This window comes from Panthera tigris, chromosome B1 (genome assembly GCF_018350195.1).
Source record: "Panthera tigris isolate Pti1 chromosome B1, P.tigris_Pti1_mat1.1, whole genome shotgun sequence".
NCBI classification, from domain to species: Eukaryota; Metazoa; Chordata; class Mammalia; order Carnivora; family Felidae; genus Panthera; species Panthera tigris.
The window spans coordinates 118,793,712-118,813,226 of NC_056663.1; the positions used below are offsets into that span (position 1 = coordinate 118,793,712).

Consider the following 19,515-nt stretch of genomic DNA (forward strand, 5'->3'; position numbering starts at 1 on the left):
CTTTTCAGCCTTGCTATCTTTTCTTTTTCTTTTCCTCGTCTCCATTCCAAGATTTTCCAAGTGGCACTTTCAATCCCTTTTTGCACAGATAGAAATTTCATGTCTCTCTGCTTCTTCCATTTTTATCCTGCTGTATCATTGTCATTTTTTAAAAAGATTTTTTTAAATGTTTTATTTATTTTGGAAAGAGAGAGAGACAGAGTGTGAGCAAGGGAGAGGCAGAGAGAGAGGGAGACACAGAATCTGAAGCAGGCTCCAGGCTCTGAGCTGTCAGCACAGAGCTGGACAGGGGGTTCGAACTCACAAACTGTGAGATCATGACCTGAGCTGAAGTCCCGCGCTTAACCGGCTGAGTGACCCAGGCGCCCCTCATTGTAATTAAAAAAAAAAATTTTTTTTTAACGTTTATTTATTTTTGAGACAGAGAGAGACAGAGCATGAACGGGGGAGGGTCAGAGAGAGAGGGAGGCACAGAATGTGAAACAGGCTCCAGGCTCTGAGCAGTCAGCACAGAGCCCGACGCGGGGCTGGAACTCACGGACCGTGAGATCGTGACCTGAGCCGAAGTCGGATGCTCAACCGACTGAGCCACCCAGGCGCCCCATGTAATTTTTTTAAAATGCAGATCTGATCGTGTTACCCTTTTGGATGAAAAATCTCCAGTAGGTCCTCATTGATCTAGGGTGAAGTTCCCAAACTCCTCACATGACCCAGCATGAGCTGGACCCTGCTTACTTCCTCAGTCACACTGATCTCCCTTACCAGTTTCATTATTGCTCAAGTTTTTGTTAATGGCATTGTTCTTCCTCACTCATGGCTCTTCACCCTTGCTTCTCATAGTGCCTAGAATACTTGTCATCTGCCTCTGAACTTGACGTACTTCTGGGCTCTGCTACATACTGCTTTTTCACAAAGGCCTTCCCTCACCCTCTATAAGTTAGGTGACCTTTCTTCCTGTGAATGTTTTCTCAGAATAACCTCATATTTCTCCCATCCTGGTATAATCTCACCATTGTACTTGTCTATATCCCATTAGACTCTTAGACATGAAGACATGTCTAAGACATGAAGTCGAAGATATGAAGACCCATTAGACATGAAGTCAGGGGCCCTATTTATCCTGGCCACGATTTAATTCTCATCACTTGGCAGAGTACATGGCACATACAAATATTTCTTGATTAAATAACACTTGACCATTGAACAACATGGAGACTAGGGTGCTGACCCCCCTGCACCGTTGAAAATTCACGTGTAACTTTTTTTAAAAGTAATCCCTAAGCCCAATGTGAGGCTTGAACTCACAACCCCGAGATCAAGAGTCACATGCTCTATTGACTGAGCCAGTCAGGAGCCCCAGTGACTCCCCCAGAATTTCACTACCAATAGCCTAGTGTTGGCCAGAAGCCTTACCAATAACATAAAGAGTTGATTAAAACATATTTTGTATATGTATTATATACTGTACTCTTACAATAGTGCCTAACTTTTTTTTGTATTTCTAAGCTATGTGGTTCAATTATGAGTTTTTTCAAATTGTCACAAATCTCAAAAACATTTTCCAATATATTTATTGAAAAAAATCCTCACATAAGTGGACCCATGCAGTTTAAACCAATGTTGTTCAAGGCTCAACTGTGTATCTCTGTTTTTTCACATTTGGTTAATTCTACTACATCTAAGTTTATACCTTATTATATGCCTTAAGAAACTCTGTATTTTTACTTTATAAAAAGGAGCAAACATGTATCAGTCTTAGAAAATTTATGTTATATTTTCATTTGTGATACTCTATTTATAAAGTTTTTTATGACTTATGATTGTAACATTTTTAGAGGTATCTATAAAATCTATAATTTTGGTTATTCTTCAAAATGAATGATGAAAAAAAGCCAAAACTGAATGAATGAAGATCAAATGAGAATTTCCACTTAACTTTTTATCATGACAGCATCTGTGGAATGCTTACTAGTTTAGAAGCTGCTTTAGTATTTTCTTCAGTGAATCCTAAGGAGTGCAGCAATAATGCTTAGCATATTATTTACATATATATATATATATATATATATATATATATATATATAAGTGTTATATATATATGTGTGTGTGTGTATATATATATACGTTTCTTTTCTTTTTTTTTCTCTATGTCTTAGATAACCATACCCAGGGGTGGAATCTTGAAATAGAGTCTTCTTTTGATGTTGTCAGCCTAAAGCCAATTTCTGGTCAAGTGATAGTAGCCATTCCTAAACTGCAAACACAGCAGACGTACAGCATTGAACTTCAACCTGGGGAAAGGATTGTTGAGCTATTTGTGAAAATTAATAAGGTGAATGATGGTACTTCCTCAGAACCACTAGATGAAGAGCAATACTGTTCAGAAGAAATGACTAGAAAGAAGGGACTGAGTATGAAAGAAAAATGTACTTTTCCCATTTTTCCTTCACTTTTAACCTCTCATATTTGTGTGTGTGTTATGAGCTAAGGAATGATTTTTCCAAATTTTAAGATTAAGAAAATGGAGAATATGTGATTTGACATCCTTTCCTCTCAAGAAGGCAAGTGTGTTGTGTTTTAACTTTTCTGCACTGTTTGTGGCATTCTGAATCCAAAATACATTCTAAGCATTATATTTAAACACAGTGATTATAATTGGTACTTGTAAATTATTTTGAATATTGGCGCTATTTTACAAACAGAATTTTAATTCTAAACTCATGATCTTTCACCAGTAAAAGTGGGCTGTTTTTGTTCCTTTTCTTTTTCCTTTTGTTATTACTGGAATTGATCATTGTGAACCGAGTAGGATGGAGTAAATCAACATTCAGTTACTGTTTGGATACAGTAAGAACTCAAAACAGTTTCTAGTTCTGGGCTTAAAAGGAGAGTCAACCTCAAAGTCCGGTTCTAAATGTTAAGAATACAAAATAAAATAAGCTTCAGTATTAGAAATGAAAAGAATTGTTTTTCTGATAACCCATGTTATTCTGTTATTTCCTTTCCCTTTTGGTATATTAATCCATGCTAAACACCTAGCACGTTGATTTTTTTTAATTTTTTTAAAATGTTTATTTATTTTTGAGAGAGAGAGCGTGAGTGGGGAAGGGGCAGAGAGAGAGGGAGACAAGAATCTGAAGCAGGCTTCAGGCTCTGAGCTGTCAGTACAGAGCCTGACATGGGGCTTGAACTCATGAACTCTGAGTTCATGACCTGAGCCGAAGTTGGACACTTAACTGATTGAGCCACCAAGGCGCCCCTAGCCTGTTGATTTTTAAGTATTATCTATGGGTTGGTATAATTTGGCATAACGTAGAACCTAGAATTTCTGTGCTTGACTCTATGATACATTGATATAATGTTCTGAATGACTATATTATTTTACTGAAAATATGCCACAGATTACTTAGAATGACTTAAATTGTTTCTTGAAAGAATGCTACTGTAGAAATTTGGTGGCCTCATGGACATGGAAACCAGACTGGATATAATATGACAGTTCTTTTTAAGTTGGATGGAGGCTTAAGTATTGAAAAATCAGCTAAGGTAAGCAAATACTTTAAAATATTTTGTCAAGAAAAAGTGTATTTCTTGTTAAAATAACAATACAAATCTTTGTAGGAAAAGAAGAAACCAGCAAAACTTCTATAACCTTATCACTCAGAGAGAGTCACTAGTAACAGTTATATGCATTCCAAAACTTCTCTGTGTGTATATTTATATATTTATAAATGGATTAGACTTTACAAATTATTTTAATATAAATATTATATAGTATATATAATATATAATATAAATATTCTATTGTTTTTAAATTGCACATTATATCAAAGTAATACATATGTATAATTTTAATTAAAATTTTTTTTAATGTTTATTTTTTGAGAGACAGAGCATGAGTGGGGGAAGGGCAGAGAGAAAGGGAGACACAGAATCCGAAGCAGGCTCCAGGCTCTGAGCTGTCAGCACAGAGCCCAAATTGGGGTTCGAACTCACGAACCACAAGATCATGACCTGAGCTGAAGTCGGACGCTTAACCGACTGAGCCACCCAGGTGCCCCACATATGAATAATTTTAAAGCTCAGATATTACCAGAAAGCAATAGAATCCCTTGCCCAGCTCTTCCTATTTCTATTCCTATTTTCTATTCTTCAGAATCAATCATTTTTAACTTTTTCTTATTTCTTCTATTTATCTTTATTTTCCCAAATAACATGCTTGTACTGATGTTTTCTAATTTTGCAGTTTGATGTATTGCCTATTGACTTCAAACCTAGAGGATGAGGATATTTCTCTTCTACATGATTCTCTCTGATGACCCCTGCTTGCCCCCCAACACACACATTTTTGCCTCCCTCTGCCCTCGCAGTGTTGTCCAATGGCCATTTTTGTTAACTCAGTATTCAGTGTTTACATTATTATATTATGAAAATACTACTCAAAGCTGAATCACATGGTATGCTGAAATCATATTTCTTTTCTTGTACAACTTTCTGTATTACTCAGAGTAATAATTGCTTCATGTACCGGTTGCTTTGTTTTTCTTTTGTCTTCCTCCAAATCCTGTACAAACTTTCTGACATATTTGAAATACCTTTTACATTTAGTCACACTCACTAGGTGTTCTATCCCTTGTTTATTGTTACTATTATTATTCTTTTAATTTTTGCTATCTCCCAAAACGCTCTCTCCTAGAGCCATTTTTTTCATCTCCCTGATCTTGCTTGGTCACTCTCTAGAACTTCTACTTAGCTGTTGACCTGGAACTTCCTTTTATTATTATTCTTGGAATTTTCTTCATCTGTCTTCTAGGAATTCTAAGTATTCCCTTCTTTTTTCTTCTGGATTAAATATAGAACTCTGTTTCTTTGGACCCATGTTTTTCTTTTTTTTAATTTGACTTTCCACTTTTGCTGATACACTTTCTCTGATAGATTCCTGAGAATGGGTATGTAGAAGATAACATTTTGGAGAACCTGTAAGCATGCAAATACATAAAGTCTGTCTTCACAGTTACTTGATAGTTTGGCTGTGTATGGAAGTCTAGGTTGGAAATCATTTTCCTTCAGAATCTTGAAAACATTTTTTCATTATCTTTTAGCTTTTAATATTTTGTTTTAAAATGTAATTAACATTCTAATTGTTTTTTTCTTGTATAGGACTATTTTTGTTTGCTTCTGGAAGCTTTTAGGATTTATTTCTGATAATCTAAAATTTAAAAATTTGAAAATGAGTGGATTTTATTGTGGTTATTGTTGTTATGCTAGTTATACCTGTGAGCACTTCCAATCTAGAAACTCAACCTGGAAATTTTCTTTTATTATATCTTTTATAATTTTTCATTTATTATCTTTGTTTTATTTTTTTTTGATACAACTGTTAATCAGATATTGGACCTCGTGGATTGAGCAGTATTCTTAGGTTTGCCCTTCCGCATTCCATCTTGTCTTTTTATTTGGTCTTCTGGGAGATTTACTTAATTTTATTTTCAGTTTTTAAAATTAGATACTTTATTTTTGTTATCACCTAAAAATTTTCTAAAAAGGTTTTTTATTTTTAAATTGCATCCTATTTTAATTTTATAATCATAATATTTTCTCATTTTTCTTGGAATATTAATTATTACTATAAGTATTTTTGAAGTTTTCTCTGCATTGTTTTGTTTTCCGTATTTCTTTATTTTTCTTATTTGTTTTGGTTTCTGTCTTGGTGTCCATTCATTCTGAAGATTAAGTCACAAAAATGCAGATAAGAAATCCTAGATGAGGTTCGATATTCATTATATAGGTGGAAACCCAGCTCTATCATGTAGTGGTGCCCACATGTCAGTAGCTATAGATCATGAGTGTGTGTGTGTGTGTGTGTGTGTGTGTGTGTGTGTTTAGCTTTGCCAGTGAGGACATTCTCCACTCTGTTGCCTGAGGAATGTAAGATTGGTTGTTACCATTCAGGGAGTCTGGTGGCAGAAGGGGACTAAAATTCTGACCATTGAGCATACACTTTCATCCATTTCCCCTTTTGCAGTGTGCTTTATATCCTCAAGCCTCTCTGATTCTGAAAGGCAAAATGATAGGTGAGCCTCAGGATCCCTTTTCCAAAGCAGTGTACTTGAGTTCTACTTTTAGAATTAAAACATATTAGGGACTCCTGGGTGCCTTGGTCAGTTAAGCATCTGATCTTGGTTTCAGCTCAGGTCATGATCTCATGGTTGTGAGATGGAGTCTCACATGGGGAATCCCTGCTGGGCATGGAATCTGCTTAAGAGTCTCTCTGTCCCTCTCTCTCAGCCCCTTCCCCACTCATGCTGTCGCCCTCCTTCCCTCCCTCCCTCCCTCTCTTTCTAAGTAAAAAATAAAATAAAATCTCTCTAAAATAAAAAAAAAACAACAAAACATCTTATATAGGTCATTATACATACATTATATGTACATATACATCATACCTTATATTGGTCATATATATTTATATATATATGGGTGTATACACACACACACACACACACACACACACACACACACACACATACTATATGCCTTTCCATATCACTTTAAAAATTCCAAAATTGAGTCAAGATTGAAACTGGAGCTATTTAGAGAGGACAATGGGGAAAAATAGCCCCTGTACTCCAACGTATTGCAATCAAAATACCTGTAGAGAGAAATCTTGCCCACCCCCATCTGTCAGGGACCATTAATTAAAAAAATACAATAAAAATATTTCCCCTTGAAGCCATAACCATCTGTTTTATTTCTAAATCTGTGAATAAGCCTTATGGTAGAGGCTAGAGGATATTGAAAAGAAAATTTGACTTTAAAGGAATGACTAGGTCCTGCCTGGTTTGGGTTTCAGCACTAAGGACTGGAAAGAACTACACTTTGGTATTTATTAGCTGTAGGCTACTTATTTAGTCTTTTAAGTGCCATTTCTTTATATATAAAATAGGACAGTGAAGATGAAGTTACTTGAATCTGGCTTATAATAGTGTATAGTAAGTAGTAGCAATCTTGATCCCCTTCATAGGTTTTCTCCTTTCCCCAACATCAACCTTTGGTGTTTGCAGTTGGCTGGGGCTATGCTCTGGTGTCCTCTCTCACATTTGGTGTTACCTCTCCTTTGGGCCAGACACCATGCTAAATTTGGAAATATACCTTTTAAAGGCTCATTATCTATTTTTCTTTTGTTTAATCATGCTCTATATTTCCTGAGACACTGTGTATGTGAGTGTGTGTGCGTGTGTCTGTAGCGTAGATAGGGAGAATGTCCTAGAGCTGTCTAAAGGGCCAAAACATTCATGCTTATTCTAACCCTTTTGGTAGAAGATGTCTGCTCCCTCAAATGTTGACTTTGTTGTGTGTTATTTTCACGAAAGTGTCAAAAATAATGAGTCATTTCAACTTACTTTAGAGAAGGAAAAGGAACTTCTGTGCTTTTCTAACTGTGGGAAGTAATTCTTTTCATTCAATCTGGTATGGTTGCATTATTGTTTATTACATTTAAAGATGCCATTTTTTAAATTGACCAGCAACAGGAGTGAAGGAAGATGTGTTTCCCCATGCTTGTGTTAATGTGTGTCTGTGAAGTGTACCATTTGGTTGTGGCTGCTATAGAGTTTGTTACTTTTGAGACTCATTCATTACTAAAAACTTAGGGAGCATCTACTGTGTTTCGGCCACTTTGCTAGGCTCTGGTGATAGAGCAGCGAATAAGACCTTTCTCTCTAAAGCCTTAATAAAGCTAATAATTTGGTTGGGAAATTAAATAAGTAAGCAAGCAATTGCAATAAAGTGTAAAAAGGATTCTAGAGAAATATGGAGTACTGTAGAAGCACAGAACAGGAGCATTCTGGGGAGATTCCAGAGAAGGTAATGTCTATGGTCTAAGGGATGAGTAGAATTTGACCAAGCAACGTAGCAAAGAGGCAGAGGGACAAGAATATGTCAGGGCCCAGGGACTCAAAGGAATATTGTGTGCTTTTGGAGGTGAAAGTCATTTCAATGTGGCTGCATTTGAGTTTAAAGTAGAACAGGAGATGGTATCATAAAGGTAGGCTAAGGCAAGATCACGTAGGGCCTAGTAAGCCGTGTGAAGGAACTGGGCTGCCCTCAGGGCAGTGGGAATTCTCTGAAGGGTTTTAAGGAAAGAGCCATAATGATATTTGTTTTACAAAGATTGTGCAGATCAGATTGGAAGAATGACAAGAATGGGGGCCAGTTAGAAGACTGTGATGGTGATTGAGTGAGGCCCAAAATGATGATGGCTCAGTCTACAGAATTGCTGAGGAAATAAGTTTGAGAGGGATTTAGGAGTTGATACCATCAGACTTGTTGATGTGAGAATGGGAGAGAAGAATGAATTAAGAATGGTTCTTGGGGCGCCTGGGTGGCTCAGTTGGTTAAGCTCCCAACTCTTGATCTTGGCTCAGGTCATGATCTCACAGTTTGGGCTCTGTGCTGACAGTGTGGAGCCTGCTTGGGATTCTTTCCCTCTCTGTCTCTCTCTCTCTGCTCTTGCTCCTCTCTCCCTGTCTCTCTCTGTCTCTCCCAAAATAAATACACTTAAAAAAAAATAAAGAATAGTTCTTAAGTTGTTGGTTTGGCCCACTGAACAGGTTGTATTTATGGTCTTTGAACTCAATTACTCAGAAAGAAGAGGTTTGAGAGATGGGATGGAGTGGAAATTATTTCTGTGTTAGATGTGTTTTGTATGGAGTGATTGAGAGATAGCCAAGGAATAACATTTGATGGGCATTTCATTATATAGGTCTGAATCTTAGGAATTACATGTGGATTAAAGACAGAGATGTGTAAGTCAACAGAATAAGTTCATTTTAGCCATGGGAGGGGATGAGCTACTTGGGGACTGCATGGGGAGGAGTGCTAAGACAAAACCCCAGGGAATCATGATAATTAAATGTGGGAGGAGAAAAGAAGCCCATAAAGGAATTGAAGAAGAAATGACCAAAGAAGTAGAAGCAAAACCAGTTGAGGGGGGAGTCACAGAAGCCAGAGGAAGAAGGTATGTTCAAAGAGTGTCAAATGCTATAAGGAACTCAAGTTGGAAAAGGAGTAAGAAATATTCTTTGGATTTGGTAATAAGGAAATGACTGCAAGACCTGACCAGAATGGAAGTCAGATTGCGGTGGGTCAAAAAATGACTCAAGGTGAGGAAGTAGAGCCAGTGAGTATAGGAGACTCTTAGAAATGGTGTGGGACCCACACCTGAGCCAAGTGGTAATGATGGCCGGTTGGGGTCAGAAGATTGGTTACATACAGGAGAGTGTGCACATAAGTAAGTATATTGAACTACTGAGATCCAGCTTTTTCATGGATGGAGGAAGGTGGTATAGATACAGAAAAGAGAAAAGCTAGAATGGGTTGGAATTGGAGCTAATAGTGTAAACTCATGATTTTCAGCATACATAGATAATAATAGAAATAAATACAGATGTAAATGCATGTGTGTGTGTGTTTATTTTCAGTCAGACACACACACACACACACACACACACACACACACACACACACACATACACATTTCCTAGCTCTTTCCAGGCCTTCCCACAGGTACTGTAACAGTGGTGCTATAGTAACAATCAACAGAGTAGTGTTCAGATCTTGGTAAAGCTGTCTACTTAAAGGGATCAGGGCTCTTCGGAGAGCTGAGTAATGCTGGGGCTGGCACTTAAAATATCTTGCTGCACTACAAAGTAAGAAGGTACTCAACAATGATGGGATAAGTCAGAAGGACCCAGGAACCAGTTTAATGTGCTCCTGGTGGCCAAATCTGAGAATACTTGAACGTTAAAATGAAGAGTAGTAGAGCTGAGGACATGTTTGCTAATTCTGTAACTTGTTATTTATGAAATTTTTCCTTCACTGTAATAGGATAGAGGTGGAGAACGAAGCGAACTTAAAGTAGAGCACGTGAGACCAAGGTCACCCACAGGAGAGGTTATGTGGTGGTCAAGGTTGTGCACGCTAGAATGAGCAACTGAGGAACAAACACCTCAGCATCCATTTGCAGTGGGGACTTTGAAGAGTATTTATGTCCATTTGTTCACTTGGCTTGGAAGGTAGAAGTTGGATCAGATGATCTTTGTGCCTCCCCACAATTCTGTGCTTGCCCAAAAGAGGAAACTAGAAGGAAACAAAAATTTGAGCTCTTTGGAAGTTTCAGGAATCGGTGTTTGTTTTGAAATTTAGATTATAAGTATAGATTAGTGACAGATTTGGTAAGTGAGAGATAATACCTGATTCACCTTTGTTTCCAGGGTAGTTCTTACAGGGAATTCGGTATCTTGCCAGTCCTAAAGTTCTTTATGTTTTCGGATGGTTTCAGACTTACCAGTGTTTCAACAAGCAAAGAATTTGATAGCTACTTGCCATCATTATCTGTGCCTTGGCAGGAATCTCAGTCTTATTTCTTCCCAGCTTTTATGTGGTGGGAGTATGTCAGAGTGGGACTTCTTTTCTTTTCTCCTTTGTTCTTAATTGAAGAATAGTTGACACACAATGTTACATTAGTTTTAGGTGTACAATATAGTGATGGGACAACTATGCTCACAAGTGTACCTACCATCTGCCACACTATTGCAAAACCATTAACTATATTCCCTATGCTGTGCTTTTTATGCCCACGACATACTTATTCCATAAGTGGAAGCCTATACCTCCCACTCCCCTTCCACCCATTTTGCCCAACCTCACACCCCCTCCTGACTGACAACCATCAGTTTGTTCTCTGTATTTACGGGTTTGTTTCTGCTTTAGTTTGCTTTGTTCTTTAGATTCCACACGTACGTAAATGAAATCATATGGTATTTGTCTTTTTCTATCTGACTTATTTCACTTAATGCCCTCCAGGCGTCTGGTTGGCTTAGTTGGTTAAGCCTCTGACTGGCTCAGGTCATGATCTTGCAGTCGGTGAGTTCGAGCCCTATGTCAGGCTCTGTGCTGACAGCTCAGAGCCTGGAGCCTGCTTCAGATTCTGAGTCTCCCTTTCTCCCTGCCCCTCCCCAGCTCATGCTCTGTTTCTCTGTCTCTCTGTCTCTCTGTCTCTCTCTTTCTCAAAATTAAATAAACATTAAAAAAACACGCATAATACCCTCTAAGTCCATCCATGCTGTTGGATTGGAATTTCTTTTATTTTCTATTTATCGTGAAGTATGACACATATATAGAAAAATACACAGAACATATGTGAAATGCTTAATGAATGATTAGAAAAAGAACAGTCATCCTGATTAACAAATAGAGCATTGCTAGCACCTCAGAAGCTCCTCCCACCCTCTGTGAGCCTCTCCAATCACTGCCCCTTCCTCTTTCCCAAAGATCCACTGTCCTGCCTTCTGACACTAGAGTTTATTTTTGTCTGCCTGTGTACATAGAACCACATAGCGTGTATTCTTTTGTGTTTGGCTAATTTGGCTCAACATTATATTTGTGACATTTACCTAGGTTGTAGTGTGTAGCTATAGTTTGTTTATATTGGTGTATGATATTTCATTCTATTATGCATTCTGCTCTTGAAATTTAGGTAGTTTCCAATTTTGGCTACTCTGAATAATGCTACTATGAACATTATTGATTATCAGTTGGAGCACATATGCTCCCAACAGCATTTCTGCTGGAAGTGGTATCACCGGATCATAGGGCATGTGTAGGTCAGCTCTCATCGAGCATGTAAACGTGCCTTCCAAGAGTGCTTATATTTCACTTTTACTCCACATGCCCGCATGCTCCCCAACACTAGCTTTTGTAGCAGGACTTTTTTTTTCTCTCATTATTGGCTCCTCCTTATCTCACCTCTCTCACTCTTATATTCTGATGGTTCCGTTTGTATCCTGGGCTTGCCTTATGTAAAACTATTCCGATTTTTAAAACATCTCATTGAAATCTATCTTGCTTCAGTTTTATATCTTTCTTGTCTCTCTTCCATTGAGATTAGACATACACATTTTAATTTTTTGTTTACTGAGTATGTCCCAAGACAGCAGCGCAGTTGACTTAGGCAAAAGGTGTTGGGGGAGTTACAAACTGTGGATACGGCCAATGCAGCAGAGATGGACTGGATCTCGTAAGAAGGGACTACATTTCTTTGTGAACAGGAAAGTGTATCTTGATGACTGAAAAAAAATTTTTTTCATTGTTGAAAGAAGTAACTTTGAGGCACATACTGTAAGTATGAAGGGAGGTAATATAAAAAAAGTAGCAGGTCCTTTAAAAATAAATTAAAAAATAAAAAGATAAGTGTTGTGATATTATAAATTCTGTCCAACAAGTCCTTTCAAACGGACCCTAGAATGCAAGTCTGGTGGAGTCAGCTTTCTTTTAACAAAGAAAGTTTTGTGTATAAGTGTAGTGGGGGAGGCTGCTTGGGGTAAATGGAATAAAAAAATCTTCCTAATCACTGTTTTGCCATTTTATGCCCAGGTTAATTGATTATTTTTATCCTACAAATTGATTATACTTGAATTACCTACCTAATATGTGTTAAAGGCACAATAAGTATTTTTGAAGGGCTACCATGGTTTGCCTTTCTGGAAAAATAGGAAATCAATTAGTTGATATTTCTCTTTAGTGTAATTTACAGTTAAACCTTGGATTGTGAGTAACTTGTTCTGTGAGTGTTCCCCAGACGAGCAAACATTTCTAATAAATTTTAATTTGATGAACGAGCGATGTCTTGCGATACGAGCAGTATGTGATGCCAAATGTCCCATGATCACAACTGAGCCAATGGTTCTTGAAATTCGCTTTGACATACAAGTGCTTTGGATTACAAGCATGTTCCCAGAATGAAATTATGCTTGCAAACCAAGATTTTACTGTATTTTATAAGATTCTCCCATGTATTCACCCCCAAAACTAAATCTTCTTGCTAAAAGCAACAGAAGGTAGTTGTTTGTATTTGACCTGGCATCAAGATTCTCCAAGTAAATTATTGTAGGGAAATAGAAAAAATAATGTAATAATATGTATTCCACAATTAGAAATTGCGTTGCATATTTCCCAAGCAAGAAGAGGTTAATGATTGCCTCTAGCTAGTATAATTAGAAAAATAATGGAAATTTGTTCCTCTCTCTTCTTTTTTCAAACTTTGCTTTGTTCTTTGTTTCTTAAGTTCCCAGTTTCATCTTTGCAGTATCTACAGGGCAGAAAGAGAACACAATGCCAGTGAGATTTCTTTCTTTTTCTTTCTAAGTGCTGCTCTTGGCTCTCTAAAGTCCTTAAAAGTACATAGCCAAAAAAATAGGGAAATCAGAATAATCACGCTATATTTCTGACCGCTCTGTACTTCTGATCAATACAGAGAATTCACAGAGATTGTCAAGTGTGTCTCCTTCTGTATGTCCTCTGTTCCCTAGGGCAGCCATAACAAATGGAATAGCTTAGAACAAAAATAACTTAACTTTCTCACGATCCTGGAGGCTAGAATTCCAAAATCAAGATGTTGGCAGGCCATGTTCCTTCCGTGCCTCTTCCGGCTTCCGGTGGTTGTAGGTAATCCTTGGCATTTCTTGGCTTGTAGATGTGTTACTTCAGTCTCTGCCCCTGTCATCATATGGCCTTCTCTCCACGTGTGTCTCTGCTTTACTTACATAGATGCCAGCCATTGGATTAACGCCCATCCTTATCCAGTAAAATTTCATTTTAATAACTAATTGTATATGTAAAGACCCTATTTCCAAATAAGATCACATTCTGAATTTCTGAGTGACAGGAATTTTGAAGGACACTGTTCATCTCAGTACATTTCCCTTTTGTCTTTCTTCCTGTCGAATTTTAGTTAAACATTTCCAAAATGGCTATGGGCAGTGGCTTATCCAAGCTGGGCAATGGGAGCAGTTAGCCCTGCTAACTATCTGCAGGCAGTTAAGTGGGTACACTATGTGTAGACTACAGATTGGCCTATATTTTATTAGTAGTATGTCTGACAATTCTATATAATGTCAGTGATTAAATACTCCTCCCCACAAAATGTTTTGTTGGTCTAAGTTTTACCTATCTGTGCGATTGTTCTTGAGTTTCAATAACATATATGTATGCTTCAATTTAGCACATTTTTATTATTAACCCTTTAATAAATGTTATATTCTACATGGAAGTAAATTTGGAGAACTCTTAGTTATATAGTTGTCCCCAGGTTCATGGAGACTCTGCTGCATATAGTCATTTTGAAAGTAAGTTTATAACAGTTTAAAATAGTTGTGCACATAGTTTACACCCTCAGTCCCCGTCTTATTACATATTGCATTTAGAAGTAGATTAGAAACAGCAACAGCATAGTGATTATAAAAAAGAAAAAACTCAGCATGAGTTACTTTAGTGTGACCTTTTTGGAGTTTTATTTTTATGCTTAAAGTTGTAAATAGAAATAATTGATAGGCTGAACTTTATTAAAATTAAAAACTTCTGCTCTGCCAAAGACAATGTCAAGAGAATGAGAAGACAAGTCACAGATGGGAGAAAATAGTTGTAAAAGATATATCTTGTTACATGAAATACAGGAAAGGGGAGCCTGGGTGGCTCAATTGGTTAAGCATCCAACTCTTGATTTCAGCTCAGGTCGTGATGTCACAGTTCATGGTTTGAGCCCCGCATCAGGCTCTGCGCTGACAGTGCAAAGCCTGCTTGGGATTCTCTCTCTCCTCTTTGCTTCTCCCCCACTTGCACGGGTGCGTGTCTGTCTCTTTCTCTAAATAAATAAATAAATAAATAAATAAACAAACTTTAAAAATATATCCAGGTAGAACTCTTAAAACTCAATAGTAAGAAAATAACTCAATTAAAAAATGGGCCAAAGACCTTAACAGAAACCTCACCAATGAGGAGATACAGATGACAAATAAGTATATGAAAAGTTATTCATATCACATGTCATCAGGAAATGAAAATTAACACAAGATGGCACAGCACACCTATTAGAACGGCCAAAACCTGGAACACTAACAATTCTAAGTGCTGACAAGGATGTGAAGCAACAAGAACTCTCATTCGTGCTGGTGGGAATGCAGAATGGTACAGCCAGTCACTTTGAAACACAGTCTGGTAGTTTCTTACAAAACTAAACATACTCCTGCCATATGATCCAGCAATCAATTTGCTCAGTATTTACCTACATGAGTGAGAACTTACGTCCACACAAAATCTGTACATAGATGTTTACAGAAGCTTTATTCCTAATTGCCAAAAATTGGAAGCAATCAAGGTGTCCTTCAGTAAGTGAGGTGGTAAATAGACCTGGTGGATCCAGACGGTGGAATATTAGTGAATGCTGAAAAGAAATGAGCTCTGAAGCCCTGAAAAGACTTGGAGGAAGCTTAAGAAGCCAATCTGAAAAGACTACATATGGTATGACTCCAACTATATGACATTCTGTGAAAGACAAAACTTTGGAGGCAGTGAAAAGATAAGTGGTAGCCAAGGGCTGTGAAGAGGAGGGACCAATGAATAGGTGAAGCATACTGGATTGTGAGGGCAGTGAAACGACTCTGTATGATACCGTGATGATACATACATTTCAAGTTATACGTTTGTCCAAACCTATACAGTGTAACGCACCACGAGTGAAGTATGATGTAACGTATGGTTTTTGGGTGATAATGATGTGTCAGCCCAGGTTCATCAGTTGGAACAAATGTACCTCTGTAGTGGAGGATGCTGGTAATGGGGGAGGCCGTGCATTTTGGGGGCAAAGGGGATATGGGAAGTTTCTGTACCTTCCCCTCAATTTTGTTAGGGATCTCAACTGCTCTAAAAAAATAACCTATGTTAAAAAAAAACTTAGAGGACAGTGTGAACTGTGATGTGCAGTATGTAATATTTTGTTCGGTAAGTGCATATTTGAATTCATATATGAAATATTTTACTAATCTTAATGTCTCTGGAATTGAAATTCTTGATTTGTTGTTAATTGTTTTAAAATTAAAGAAAGAATCAAAGTGAAACATGACACCAGTGGTGTGCTTTAGTTGTGGCAGATATTAAACAAAAACCCCACATACCTTGGATTTCTTTGTTGATATCACTTCAGATGTTTCATAGAAATTAAATATGTCAGGTAATCAGATTTGCTGTGTAAAAGGTGGTAAGAGTTGAAGTAAAGAAGTCCTTCTTCTATTTCTGGAAAGACTGTAGCTGAACTCACAGAAGGTATCTTGAAACAAGTGGATGGTTGTTTCATAAACCTCCGTTGTGGTCAGCAAAATAAGAGTGCTGCATATCTGGCCAGTATTCACAGCGGAATTCATACAAAAATCAAATAGATTGATCTCAGATTTTATTTCTGTCTTCTGGAAATCATTCTTTCAACCTTGTGGAATTTTCTTTTTTGGAAAGATTTCTTCATGTGTGATGTTTTCTGGAACTTTGGAAAAATTTTATTCATTCTTTTTAATCTCACCTCATTGTTGGAAAAAGCTACAGAAAGTCTTTCCTAGACAAGATGGAATGCTCATTATGAAGCTAGGGCACAGTAAATTTTGAAAAGTTGATCTCAACTTGGAAGTACTGTGTGACACAAAGAAATGTGGACAAATGAGAATCAGCTCAGATTATGTTCTTGGCTACCGCAGTTTTTCCCTTTTCAGTCATCTCCACCCCCCCCACCCCCCCACCCCCATATAGAAGTTTAGATGAGGTTAATCAGATGCAAACATATTTTCAGATAGCCAGAATCTGCCTTGAACAGCGTACAGTGAAATACCAAGCTTTCAAACTTTTCTTTGGAGTGCACAGAAAGGCAAAACCTATTTACTATGCAACAAAAAAATGAAAGGAAATGAACATTTACATAGAAAAAAAAATCAAATTCTGAAGAAGAGTGTCAAGAGGAACAACAAAAGATTCTAGTCTTACAAAGCAAAATAACAATGTTGAATAGCCCAATCATTTTCTTTTCTTTTAAAAAAAATTTTTTTAATGTTTATTTTTGAGAGAAAGAGGGAGAGAGAGAGAGAGAGAGAGGAGAGAGAGCGAGCAGGGAAGGGGCAGAGAGAAGGAGACACAGAATCTGAAGCAGGCTCCAGGCTCTGAGCTGTCAGCACAGAGCCTGACGCAGGGCTTGAGCTCACGAACTGCGAGATGAGCTGAAGTCGGACCCTTAACGGACTGAGCCACTCAGGTGCCCCTAGCCCAATCATTTTCACCAAGAACTGGACAGTTGTTCTAAAGCCATGGATCAAATAATGTCTGTGTTCACTATCATTCAGCCATTCTCTCTAATTCTTTTACTTTCAGAAGACATACTTGGGATGTGGAAATTTTTCACTCCAGAAGCATTTGTAAACACTTTGAGTGGATCTAAATAAACAAAGGCATGGATACTACTGCATTTTTTGGGATTTAATGAGAAATGGAACTTTTATGAATCTGTCAAACTTGCCTTTATGTCTAATACTTTCCCAAAATATTTGTATATTTTGGGCTTCATTTGAAAAAACATGTTTCTAGGGGTGCTTGGGTGGCTCAGTTGGCTGAGCATCTGACTCTTGATATTGGCTCGGTTCATGATCCCAGGAGTTTTGGAATTGAGACCTGTTTTGGGCTCCACACCGAGTGTGGAGACTGCTTAAAATTCTCTCTCTCTCTCTCTCTCTCTCTCTCTCTTTTCCTCTGCCCCTCTTCCCCACTTGTGCTCTCTCTCTCTCTCAAATAAAAAAAAATACTAATAATTTAAAAATTAAAAAAAAGAAAACATATTTCTAAATTAAATTATAAAAGATGTTTTTCTATCAACTATGCAAGGATAGATTGACAAATCTGGCTATAGTCTTTATAAAACATATACATACAAAGAAGGTCAATTTTGACAAAGTTCTTGACATGTTTAGAAGTTAAGACTCAAAATAGCAAATATTATTCATTTCTATAATGAACCAATATACAGATACATTATTTACTTTTTTAAAAAACACATTAACATAATCAAATACATGAATCCATTACTTTTCTTTTTTTATACTCTAATATTTATTTTATTTAAAAATGGCATGATTGTTCATATAAAGTTAAATGAAAGAAAACTTTTAGTATCTGCATTTCTTTTTTGGATATTATCACTATTTCATTTCGTTATTATTACTGAAAATCATTTTGTCATATAGAAGAGGAGGGTTGTTCAAAAGTGTTTCTGTTGGGGTGCCTGGGTGGCTCAGTCGGTTAAGTGTCCAACTCTTCATTTTGGCTCAGGTCATGATCTCATGGTTCATGAGTTTGAGCCCCACGTGGGGCTCTGCACTGACAACGCAGAGCCTACTTAGGATTCTCTTTCTCTCTCTCTCTCTCTCTCTCTCTCTCTCTCCCTCTCCCCCTCCCCTATTCATACTGTCTCTCATTCTTTCTCTCAAAATAAATAAACATTTAAAAAAATGTGTTTCTGTCTTCTGTCAGTTACAGTAAATACACCTCTGGTTACCAAAATACCAAATAGCTCTGCTGGTGTAAACTTTAATCTGTTAACTTCTGGTTGTGCTATCTGCACATTTTAGGGCACAACAGAAAGAGACTCTCCTGTCTAATCTCAATTCATCCTTAAGAAAAAGTGTATTATAAATAATTTTTTAGAATAAAATAAAACATTGAACTCTAAAATGAGTTTCAATTAAAATTTCATTTGAAAATTTTAAAATACCACTGTGAAATAAATTTTAAAAAGGTACCTAATCCTTTTGCATTTCCGTGTAGCTTGCAAGGGAAACTTTGAGATTCAAAAGAAGAATTTATTGAACGACAGTAGGTTACAGAGATTATAGTAGAAATAACCAGACACCGCTACTAATAACACAGTAGAAGCCGAGAACAAATGGAGTTAATCTCTGAAAACATATCTTTTTATTTTTTTTAATTTTTAAAATGAGTTTTATTTTTTAAGTTTATTTATTTATTTTGAGAGAGATAGAGCATGTGCGTGTGCACGCATGAAGGGGGAAGGGGCAGAGAGAAAGGGAGAAAGAGAATCCCAAGCAGGCTATGTGCTGTCACTGTGGAGCTGGAGGCAGGGCTGGATCCCACGAACTGTGAGATCATGACCTGAGCCGAAATCAAGAGTTGGACGCTTAACTAACTGAGCCACCCAGGCACCCCAAAACACACTTTATATACTAGACCTCTACTGTAGAATTAGAACACACCAGAATATGCAAGCATGCATTCTATTGACCAACAGAGTGATGATGTCATCACACACATATAGCTTCATACAGTCAAAAGAGAGTGACAGTGAAAAGGGCAAATGATGTTTTAGGTTTACTATGAAGATCGTTTTGAACACAAGGACCCCCTGCAGGATGCCCGGGGATCCCCTTGTCCCTGGCCACATGTAAAGAACTACTGTTCTAGATGTTTGGATCTATGTTAAAAGTTATCTGTGAAAATCATTGTATACTTTTTACATTTTGCAACCCTAAAGCAGGTATTGGTAATTCCACATCAAGATCTTCCTCAGCAAAGACTTAATCTGTGTCTTCTCATAAAGTTAACTCTTATCAGTTTGTCCTGTCATATTAATAATGG

General features: G+C 37.2%; 1 protein-coding gene across 1 annotated transcript in view; it reads left to right on the forward strand.

Moving 5' to 3' along the window:
- The window catches only part of MANBA (mannosidase beta), a 112,743-nt gene that overhangs the window by 43,630 nt on the left and 49,598 nt on the right, over positions 1-19,515 (forward strand). Inside the window, exons 6-7 of the mRNA XM_007080983.2 lie at positions 2,157-2,332; positions 3,436-3,546. Coding sequence (XP_007081045.2) covers positions 2,157-2,332; positions 3,436-3,546 — 287 coding nt within the window. The remainder of the gene's footprint in view (positions 1-2,156; positions 2,333-3,435; positions 3,547-19,515) is intronic.